At 40.0% G+C, this 12,046-nt stretch overlaps 1 protein-coding gene across 7 annotated transcripts in view; it reads left to right on the forward strand.

The window, feature by feature from the left end:
• Nucleotides 1-12,046, forward strand: part of USP48 (ubiquitin specific peptidase 48) — a 3,461,715-nt gene that overhangs the window by 3,369,847 nt on the left and 79,822 nt on the right. For 6 of the 7 annotated variants that reach the window (XM_044063240.1, XM_044063245.1, XM_044063241.1 and 3 more), the window contains one exon: nucleotides 6,368-6,394. The exons of the other annotated variant lie outside the window; for it this stretch is intronic. In XM_044063240.1, the coding sequence (XP_043919175.1) occupies nucleotides 6,368-6,394 (27 nt within the window). The remainder of the gene's footprint in view (nucleotides 1-6,367; nucleotides 6,395-12,046) is intronic. 7 annotated transcript variants of the gene reach the window in all.

Genomic DNA, 12,046 nt, shown 5'->3' on the forward strand with positions numbered 1-12,046 from the left:
GTACAAAGAATAATCACCAGAGGATACTCCATACCCTTCTTTCTCCCACCCCATACCACCAAGAAGATCCCAGATGTCCCACCCAATCACAGGGTTCAAACAACCATAGAAGTTCAAAAGTTGCTTACAAAGAGAGTTATCCAAACTGTCCCCATAGACCAAATAGGATTCGGAACTTACTCCAGATTCTTTTAGTGCTAAATCGAACAGGGGACTGGAGGCCCATTTTGGACCTCAGCAAATTAAACAAATCAGTGAAGAAGTCCAAGTTCCGAATGGTAACACTGCAGTCTGTACTCCCTCTGTTAGGGAAAGGCAATTGGATGTGCTCCATAGACCTCCAAGATGCATACTACCACATCAAAATGGACAGAGCATTGAGGAGTCATTTACACTTCTGGCTGGGAGCCAGTCATTACTAGTTTCGTGCTCTGCCCTTTTGTCTCACCACAGCCCCCAGGGTGTTCACCAAATGCATGTTGGTAGTGACAGCACACTTGAGGCGTCTTGGATTCCAAGTGTTTCCATACCTGGACGACTGGCTCCTGACCACCACCACCAGGCACCTACTTTTTCAAGCCAGGGATTCAACCATCCAGCTCTGCACACAGCTAGGGATTACGATATTGTCAGTCAAACCTCCTTACTTGATTTTTCATAGAGGCAGCGTTTCCCTTCATACAAACCCATCCTTTGTCCCCAAGGTTTGCTGTCAGTCTAATTTGAATCAAACTATCGAACTGCCAGTGCCTTTCCTAATCATTCAAGCAGTGCAGAGTATAAATTTCATCATCTTGATGTTCACAGATAGTTAAGGTTCTATATACATAGAACCAAGGAACTTAGAAAATCATACCAATTGTTCGTATCTTTTTCTGAGACAAGGAAAGGTATGCCAGTCTCTAAGATAACTCTATCAAATTGGATTTCAAACTGTATCTCGTTTATTTACTCTTCCAATGGCAAGGAACTCCCGTTTAAAATTAAGGCTCATTCTACCAGATCCCTGTCCACATCTGCTGCCTTTCAAGCCAGTCCCAATCAACAGTATTTGTGCAGCAGCAACATGGGCTACCCCTCATACCTTTATTACTCATTACAAGTTGGATTGACCTCAAGAGGTGGAGCCTCCTTTGGTTCCACGGTTCTTAGGAGTATATTCCCGTGAGCCACCCGAGAAAAAGGTGCTAGGGACGCTGTCCCATATGTAAGAATGAAGGCAAGATAGGATTACAGAACGGTAAGAAGTTATGTACTCACCATAATGTTCCATGTTTGTAGTTCATCTCGCACTTCATTCTGACGAACCCATCCACCTACCCCCGTCCATGTATACATGGAGGATCTGGAGACAAGGTAGTATGTCTCTTCTGTAGGGTGGAGACCTTTCATTTTTGTTGTTCCTTGTGAAATTTTTTCTATCACTTTTATAGTCAGCAGCATACAAGATCTGGGGATTCTTACTAGTGCACTATGGGATGTCTACCTTGCCACGAGCCAACTGAGAGACTTTGAGCTTTGTAATTGGCCGAGTCCGAGCCGAGGATCGGCGCCGAACCCATATGTAAGACTGAAGGGTAAGATGGACTACAAACATGGAACGTTATGGTGAGTACATAACTTCTTTTTTTTGTTAGTCATTTTGTTAGTGAGTTAGTTTCTTAATTAATAAAGTTTGGATTAGTAGGTTAGCCTTAATAAGCTGCTGTTCAATATATTTTAGTTTCAGTTCTAAGGTAGCACAGTCTCAGTTTACATTATGGTGTTAAGGGGGAAGAGGGGCATGGTTAAAGAAATGAGTTTAATGCTTTTATTGCTTGTAATAGAACCACTCTCTCTAACCACTCCCTTGTTCCAAATAACCTGATTATATATAAATAACTAGTGTTTTTGATGTTTTTCATTATAGTCAACTAGGATTGCTTCTTTGTGTTTCAATAAAGGTTATTCCATTTTTAACTCAACTGTGGACTACCTACTTTTTCTAATTTATTATTTTGTAGTGCATATTTTACAGTTCGATTTTTATTAGTGAACTAGGTGCATAACATAATTCAAGGAGTAAACTTCACACCCTCCACACTGCAAAGTTTCTTCCTGGTTTGTTTTTGACCTATTAATAGGTTGCATACTGAGTTTTCTGAGACTTTAAGGGATATCACAGATTTTTCTTTTTGCAAGCATTGTAGTCTCCAGCTCAGTGAACTACAGAGCAGCTACAGCACAGCATTATTCTTGGTGCCTAACTGAGGCTTTTTTTGTGCATTTGCTGCATTTTTACCATCCCTCTTAAAGCAGGCTGAGGCAGAGCCTGCAGTACTGGCATCAGGCGCATACTTTCATATACTCAAGCTAGCTAGAGTGCTGCCCTGACTATAAATACTACTCTTCCAACAAGTGTCAATCATTATTGAAGCCTTTCTACAGCCTTTGTTTAAAGATGGGCATGTCAACCCTGGCTGCTCATTTCAGACCCCACCTTTGATTGGCTGCATCACTACTTGAATACAGTACTCATTCATAGGTTCATAGGTTCATAGGTTAGTACTAAGCTAACTGCCCTTGCGAGCCATTTTTTTTAAGCCAATTACCCCCTTGTGAGGCATATTTGGGTTGTTTGGGGCACAGTCAAGGTTTTTTACGGGTCTGCGCCATGGATCTAGTGGTCTTTGTATTTAGTTACATTTTTTACTTTGAAGGTGGTCACCTTACTATTAAGTCACATCATTTGGGTTTATACACTGTTGGAGTTGCATAGTTCTGTGCATTTGTTTCTGGAGCACTCTCTTTCTCACACTGACATTGGAAGTGATAGTTGGATAATGTGGGCTCCTCCCACAAGCAGTGCTCACTTGGGAATCATTAGAAAAAGAATACTCATCCATCTACCTACTTAACTGAATAAACTACTGGAAACTTCAACAAGGTGTCTTTATTTCTCCTACAAGGAAGGTATCAGACAGAGTCTCCTTGATCTGATAGCTAAAGTGATTTTATCTGGACTAATCCTTTATGCTCTGTTTCTTGTCAGTCCTGTCACCCTCTGGGTCACAGATGGGATACCAGACTTCACTAAACCCCTCTGGATTACCTCCATTTTCTTTTCTTCATTAACTAGGTAAAGAGGCTTATGTGAAGACCCATTTCATCCTTAATCTTAGCCAGAAGCAAAACCAATTAACAAATAATTCCCTAAATAGTATCCAAAAAAAGTTATTGTATCACCTGCAGGCAGTCTGTTGATGCTGTGTGTTTTGGAATTGGGGTTTGATTTGTATAGTCTTGTCCATTATTTGTACCGTTTAGCTATCACAAATGGCGCTGCAGGTAAATACATTATCTACTAGGTAGTTACATTGAAGAAAAGTTGGAAAAACTCAATTCCACCACTGACCTACTTAGTGTATGCAGTTTGAAGTATGTTTATAGTTCATTGGATCCATGAGTTCAGCAGGTACTGCAGTTTGCATAAGAAGAAGAGTCTTACCCAGAGGCTATTAAAACTGATTTATTAGATCCTGATGTCTTCATTGATTGCTTTTATGGCAGCACAGCAGATGACATCCTAACCATTCTCTACATTTCAGCTTATAAGGAGATATTTTATGAGACCTGTATCTCTGTATATGAGAAATTTTCTTTCAAAAAGGCTGTTCTGTCTCCCTTTACAACCTTGCTATGTAGAGTAGCAAATTCCTGCATTTTCAGCTTTGAAAAAAGAATATGGGTGGGTGAGAAAGAGATATGTGTCTGTCTGTTCCTGTCATGACTTGTGGAGCACAGGATTGTGGTCCTTCACTAGCTGGAGTAGCAGTTCAAGCTGCATCTTTCTCTTCCTTTGAAAACCCCCTTCTGCCAGTGTGGTCTGTATTTCACAGGTTGATAGGTAACTACTAGACTGTGTTTGAATGCGTGGCTATGCATAAAAAGGCCCTTGTGGTTACTAGCCTAGTAAATACTATAAACCTATGCCTATGAGAGCGATTATAAGCCTAGCCAATTTCCCTGTTGTGCTTGAAATAACTTATCACGTGTGGTTATAGATTGGCCTTAACCATCCCATGGTCAATAGTCATATATTACCCCTAATGAGAATAATTTGGATCATACAGTAGATAATTTGGAGTGACCCATGCATGGGATAAAGCATTTAGGAGTTGCCTCTGTCCATTAATAGAACAGGGAACAGTCCTGGGGTAAATTTTCTGTTTCCCATCCTTAGATCTAAGTTACATTTGAATACGGACAGGGATGAACTTTGTTTTACGTGGATGAGGAGTCCATTCTGTAACAGCAGTATCCTGTGAGAGATATACTTGTCCCTTCAAACCATTTTGGTGATGTTGCAGAAGAGGTTTAGATCCTTAGACTGAGTATTTCGGATGCCATTTGATTTGCTGATATTCAGTAAATCCATCAGTAAGGGTCTGTTCATGACTGACGAGATTTGACCATCCTTATTTGATTCACTGTTTTGCCAAAATTGTAGTGTGTGTGTGTTTTTTTATGTAAATCCTTTTCTGATTTCTGTCACCTTAGCTCGCATGATCTCAGCACTGCATAGCATTATAATGTAGGGAGCATATTTGGTTTTTCACAAGGGTCCAGTACTCCTTGGGAGTAATTCACATTTCTTCTTGAAAGTGATTTCTAAAGGGGTGCTGAACCAGTTGTTTTGCCTATTTTCTTTGCTAGGACCGAAGTCACTGCAAAATTAATTCATTTAAAAAAAAAAATGACATCATAGTTACATTGCTTGTTCTGGTTTTACCTCAAATGAGCCTTTGAGTTTAGGATACTTGTGTGCTGTCTGTCTCCTTCAGTATTGAAAGAAAAGTGCTGGCAGATGTCAAGAAAACTATTTTCCATGTAAATTGCTTAAAGGCATCATCGTTTTGCATTCAGATGGCTAACCTTCCATTGGAAAATGGTATGGATAAGGGCCTTACTTGCAAAGGGGCATGGCTGCTTCCAGTGCTTGCTTCAAGAATACCTCCTTTACAGGTTAAGTTGTTCCTGTAGACACTTCCTTCAGTAAGCATAGTCCCAACTGTGAATCCCAGAGATGGGCTTGCTTTAGTACATTTGTATTTCTGGACTTATCTTTTTGATTCCTGATCATTGAACTGCTCATTAACTCTGTCCCATCTAGTGTGGTGGTTTACTGCTTGGGATTCAACACAGTTATAGGTCCTCCATGTTAACAGTGATAGAAGATTCTTACCATATCCATTGTTAAACTATTACACTATGATTTTCTTTGAGGGGGATCATCCTAGATGCATCCCAGATGACTTCCTGCCTGCATTCCCTTTGGTTGTTCTACCCTTCCACTCATCCTTAGTTGTTAAACGTCCCTGTAAGTTGGGCAAGTGTGTAGCTGTTAGCAGTGTAAGTGTGAAATCTGCATTAGTAATTCTTGACCCACAGGAAGTTTGCTGTCTGGTGTCATAGGTTAGGTGCTCTTATGTAGTATGCACTTGGCACGTGAAATCGTGACATGCATTGAACATTGGAGGTTCCAGAAATGCTGAATCATCATTGATGGCCAGGATTAACCCAGTCACCAGAATCATTTTTGTTGAGATACCCTCAAGAGCATTCTTTCAGTCATCAGGTCTGCCTTCCTCCATCCTATAAGATTTAGGAAATGGAGGAGTGGTGTTTTATGGTCTTTGGCCATTTGTTGGGCTATTACATTACTTTCTTTTACAGTGACAGGAAAGGGCTGACAGACTGGCATTATTAGATGGGAGAGCTTATAGAGTGCATCAGCTCTAGAGGGAAACTACTTCACAACTCATTGGTAAAGAATGTTGAAAGCTTAAGGTCCTGTTAGTAGAGTTGCTGTCTTTCTAACTACCTTTATAAAAATTCTGATTGCTGTTCTTTTAACTGCCAGTGCAGTTTCTTCCAATTTAGCTTCCAATGTGTTTGTTTAATTAACATTCCCTAATATGCTCCAGTACTGATGTGTCTTTCTGAATATTACTTATGGTTTTAATTTATCTATGCATTGATAGCTTGCTGTTAAACTTAACTGAACTGTAATGGGATTTATGGAATCAGGCAGTAGTGGCACGTCACACAAAATGTGTGGCTAAGAACATAATGGTTCTCTGGCTTATAGCAGATATGGTATTTACCAAGGGGTAAAACAACACAATTAAAATTATCAGCTTTTTCTGAGAAGCATAACTCCCAATTGTGTGCGTTAATGCAGCTTGTTTTGAAAGTTGTCTTAATTTTAAAAACGATGAAGTGTTGCCAGGCCAAGTTTTTAAATAGTGTATTAAAACAGTTGCAGATGACATTTGTTTTTAGCAGCCTGAAGTATGCAGTAACATGCAGTATTTTCTTTTTCCAGTTTGTATGCCTGAAGAAGGTTTTAAAGGTAAGAGCCTTTTCCATTAATTTAAACTGCTGTACATATTTTTAGGAGAACACACAAATGTTTACTCATCTATTGAGTCACTATTCTTAGAGCAAATTAAAATCAAGCTTTATAGTCGTATTAGCAAAGCTCAAATAAAATGACAATCACTCAAGTGCTGGTGTAAAGGCTGATGATATTTCTGGGCAAAGCCAGAAATAATGGGGGGTTAAAAGTGCAATGTTTTACAGCTAGTGTCATTAAAAAGCAAGTCACTTAATGGGAAAACAGACACAAAAATGTAATAGTAATGAAAACATAAAGACCTAAAATGCAAACAGTAATCTAAATTTGTCATTTATCATTTCTGCAGAGAGAATTTGTAACTGCAGACATTTAACATGGTCCTGTTTAGTAAGAAATATTCACTGAGCAGTTTTAATTATAGTCTAGAAGATGTCATATTCAGAGTCCAAAGCAACAAAGTAAGAGAAGAGTAAAATATAATAACAGCAGGCCCAAAGTATATCTGCATGAACTAGTCAGCTGTGTTGGCATAGAGGACTAAAGCCTTGGAACATGGTACATGCAACTTTTGTTCAGTTATTAGTGTCCCGGGTGCTCACTTCTCTCTGAAGGGAGGTTTAGGAATCATTTACAGGTGGGGAAAGCATTTCCTGCAGTTACAGTGGAGGCAGGAGTTGTAAACCATGGCCAGATCAGGTGAGCATGCAAACCTTGGGTGTGGAATCATGCTTGAGAAACCATGTTTCATAACTCATAATGACCTTTCCAAGAAATAGGGGTTGGGCCCAACCTGCGACATGTCAAGCTAACCACTGCAAGCAGTAGTGGTGGGTCTTGAATCCACTCCTGATGGTGTTGCCATCCCGGTCTGCTAGTGACTCCAGCCTGGAAGGGTTAAACACCCAGGTTAGCAGCATAAGAGGAGGGGGAGGATAAATAGCGGGAGCTACATTTTAGCAGTAGATCAGCTACAACTTACCCGAGTATGGCATTACAAGAAAAAAATAGTTGAACCTGCAGCTTCTGGGCAGAGATGAAATAAAAGACATTGCTTTTTAAAAAAGTAGCCAAGACTTTAGTAATATAGCCATAAAACAAGAGGGATATCTTAAGTAGAAAACATTTGAGCAATGCATTTAAAACCAAGTTTAGTAAAATAGTGAACGTGAAAAGCATGTTGAATAAATGAAATTGCAGTGGAACATCACAGCTTATACTTCACACTGAAAGAATTCTGAGTAATATACATATCATAAAAACAAATTAGAATTTCCAAGGGCACCCCAATGGAACCGTCACATTAAACAATGTCATCTACAAACTCAGCCTGCAATGAAATGTTATGCTTTAATATTAAAACCAGGTCCTGGTTAAAACTTTTTAAATATGTAGGTCACACACAATCCATTACTAAATTTAATTTCTTTGAACCTATGTTCAAGAGAAGAATGTTTGGTACTTAATTAGGGCATCCACACACTACTGTGCACGTGCAGACTTAAGACACTACCAAGGCAAAATGTGAACACCTAACTTTGAGTTAAGAAAAGAGTTAGAAGAGTGATCAGACTAAAATGATTCATCACAAAGTAGCCCATTTAAAGGATAATTTAAAAAATAAATTTTAACTTGCACTGTGTCAATGCCAAGGATGAGCAACAGAGAAAAATGCAAAACAGTGGTGAAAAAAGAAAGCACATGGGAGCATTAACAGTTTTAAGAGCAGTACCTGTATAGATTAACATATGCAGGACTTCAGGCATTTCTTGTAACAGATAAGTATGTTCTAACAAGCTAAAAAATGAATGTAGAAATTTTCTGACATGGACTTAACGACAAAGCTATAAAAGAAACTCTTGTATAAATGTCATAGTATCATCGGCAAGGCAAAATACATTTGAAACTGTTGACTACTTACAGTTCCGGCTGACATAAACCACATAATTTAGGATTTTTTTAATTTGACTAAAAACTGTATCCAATAAATAACCTAGAAAAGGTGAAAGCCTGGAAGGCTTTATTAACTAAATATAATAATTTTCTGTCTGGATTGAATGTAAAACACTTGTCAGAAATAACCTTTCCTTTTTGTAGTCATTTGATATTTGCAACTTTTCCAGGAAACACTCATTTAGCTAGAAAGAATATCTGAAAAATGAACCTTCTTTTTAGTTATTAACTGGTAAAAAAGATGCAGTTGTCTTGCTCAATTTATATTTCATAGAGATGTCTACAGAGAACTTAAGCTGCCAGTTTTGTGTACTAAAGTCTGGTTTAATCTTTGCAGCTTTAAGGATTTTTACTGTATCTTGAAAGTGTAATAATTTAATATAAACTAGTTTAGGGAGAATCAGAGGCAGAATTTGTAAGAAGCTCTGTGTGCGCCTTTGCCTTTTCTGTTATGAGTGGTTCATTTGTCTTTTGTTCCTCAATAATTTAAAGAGAATGTCCTGGATAACATTTAGTAATTTCATGCATCACATTTTTCAGGCATATCCCAGTTATGTCCAATACATATGCCTAGGTACTTCAGTTTTTGAAACACAGATGGTTTCTTTGCAGTACTGATCAGTTGTAGATCGAACATTAGAAATACTGTTCTTGGAAGCTTAAATCCCTTAACCAGATTCCACATTCTAGAAACTAATTCACCCATAGTTGTATTAAATCTCAAGTTTCACAGCCATTTATCTCAGCAGCTAAACTTAAAGGATGTTTCTTTGAGTTATTTGAAACATTAAAGAGTAGATTTTGAGACAAGTAATTTTCTCTGATGTTCTTCGTGTTTCACTGTTGCAGTCATTACATTTGGGTAATCCTGCTGGCAGGTTGCCCTCAGTCGGCCTGAATTCCAAAGTCTTGGGTCCTGTGTCGGCTGTCGTCGCCCCTTCCCTGAATTCAGGTCGTCAGGGGTATAAAAGAAGCAGCCGACGCCATTTTCTTTAGTCTTTCTTGCTGCGCGGTGCCCGAAGCAGAAGCAGTTCGCAAGTGCCGGTCGGCCGACTCCTGAGATTTTTGAGTTCGAATTTCAGATCAGAAGTCTTCTATAAACCTAAGTACACCGTTGGGGAAACTTTTTCTTGCTCCAGAACCAATGTCAGAAAAAGTTAATAATTGTATTTCCTGTGGGAAGCAAATACCTCATAAGGACTTTCATTCTTACTGTATTCCTTGCCTAGGCCCTGTTCATAGTTTTCTGGGTTGTCAGTTTTGTGCTAGATTTAACCAACGCACTATTAAGCGTCGGGATGATTTTGCTTTAAACTACTTTGGACGTAGATTTAATTATCCAGAAATGTTGTCGGAAAGCCATCCGACTACCGGAGTTCACAAAAAATGCAAAGAAAAAGAAAGACAGCCGAGGCCCAAAACCAACGACGAAGCTTCTCTTAAGCCAGTCGCCGGTTCGCTGGTTCTCAGTCAGGCGCTTTTGTAGCCCCTGACGACCTCTACTTTAGAGTCTCAGGCCGCTACTTGCTCCCACGTGGAGTCGTCCATGCCGCTGGAAACTCAAGGTATTGGAGCCTCGGATGCTGATCCTTCAGATGGGTCCGGAGCCACTGAGCAGGCACCGGCTTATGAGGGTGTATTCAGACCCAAACATTTATACATTAAACCGACTTCAAAGGCAAAGACTAAAGCACCTTCAAAGGCAAAGAAGCAACCTCAAGAGCCACGTGTACAGGCCTCCATGCCCAAAAAACAGATGATCAAAATGGCCGAAGACTTAATTACCTTGATCAGGGGTTCCCATCCCCCTCCTGATAAGAGGCCTAGGCAAGAGACTGACTATGAATCTTCAGATCAGGTTTCCATTTCTTCTGATTCCTCTTCTGATCAGGAATATTCTTTTCCCCCCATGAGGATTCTGATGCTGGAGAACCCATACCTTCAGCTTCTCCTCCTGAGGACTATTCTTTTGGGGAAACCTTACATACCATGAGGGAGCATTTTCACTGGGAGAGCCAAGATTTTTCAGAGTCTAAAAAGAGGCTTGGGGATTTCCTGTTACTACCTCAGCACAAGCCACTAGCCATCCCTCCTGTGTTAGACATTGTAGATGATGTGTTTTCAGAGTCTATCCTTACCCCTGACTTCTTACCTCCAGCTCCTGTTAAGCCTGACAGATATTACAGAGTTCCTGACTCACATAAATTCATAAATTCCTTTTAAAAAACCCTGCCGCAGACCCAGAAACTATTTCTCAGGGTCCCAAGGGAGTTAAGGCTTCCGCTGCAAAAAACCCTACCCCTTCTGACAGGGATTCTAAGGCACTGGATAGATGGGGAAAAAAGGTTTACACATCTGCTACCTTGGCTATAAGGACCTTAAACTGTCAGTTTCATATGCTCAGATATCAGCAACATGTCATGGCATTGCTTAAACAGAAAATGTTGTTAAACTCTGAATGTGCAGAAAACAAGGAAATGCAGGATATTTTGCATGCAGCTGAACAAGTTGGAAAGCATACTTTGCAATGTGGTTTTGATTCTTTAGAGGCCTCCTGCAGGGCCGCAGTTACAGGTTCTGTAATTAGAAGGCATGCTTGGTTAAAGGAACAAAATCTGCCTGATCATGTTAAAGTTAAATTAGATGCACCTTTACAGCATGATTCTTTGTTTGGTGTTAAGGCAGAAGAGGTGTTAAAGAAAATGGAGGACAAGGCTAAATCTATGCAAACGGTCAAAGACGTCTTACAAGTACAGCCACCTAGGTTTAGTAGAAACTGGCCAACAAAGAATTGGTCCTTTCCTGTGTCAGACAGACCTCAAAGGGGCAGACCTAGACGCCCTAGAGGCAGATCCCAGGCGCAAGGTTCATACAGGTCAAAGCAATGGGGTGCTTCTACCTCCAAAAGTGGAGAAGACAAATCACAACCTTACAGGAAACAGTCCCAATGACTTCCCCCTGCCTGCACCAAGCACTTCACCTTTAGGGGGGAAATTAGCACTTTTTTCACAAAATTGGCACATTATAACCCAGGACAATTGGGTTCTAAATATCATGTCATAAGGCTACAAGTTCCATTTCCATACCCTGCCAAAGGCAAATGGCTGGCCAGATCTGCCAAAAAATCAATGGGCAGAGGCCATTCAACAAGTGCCAGAGCAAGAGTGGGAACAAGTATTTTACTCAAGACTGTTCTTGGTACCCAGAAAGGACAAGGCCTGGAGGCCAGTACTGGACCTATCGATTCTGAATACATTCCTGGATATACCAAAATTCAAAATGTTGACTTTGCAGCAGCTACTGTCAATGCTGGGCAAGAACGCTTGGCTTGTAACTTTAGAACTAAAAGAGGCATACCTGCATGTCCCAATCAGACAAATATGCAGAAGATACCTCAGATTCAAGGCTGGCTCAATGCATTACCAATTCTCTGTACTGCCCTTTGGCTTATGTACTGCGCCCAGGGTCTTTACAAAGTGCCTGGCACCAGTACTTGCATTCTGCAGACAGAGGAATACAAATATATCCTTACTTGGACGAATGTCTAATTCAAGCAGAGAACAAGGACATCCTCCTACAGCATCTGGCGTTTGCGAAAAAACTTCTAACATGCCTAGGGTGCACAGTCAACGAAAAGAAATTAAAACTAGTACCCTCTCAAGAGATAATATTCCTGGGTGCAAGCTTAAATACAAC

This window comes from Protopterus annectens, chromosome 2.part1, assembly GCF_019279795.1.
Source record: "Protopterus annectens isolate FY-2018-M chromosome 2.part1, PAN1.0, whole genome shotgun sequence".
Classification (NCBI taxonomy): Eukaryota; Metazoa; Chordata; order Ceratodontiformes; family Protopteridae; genus Protopterus; species Protopterus annectens.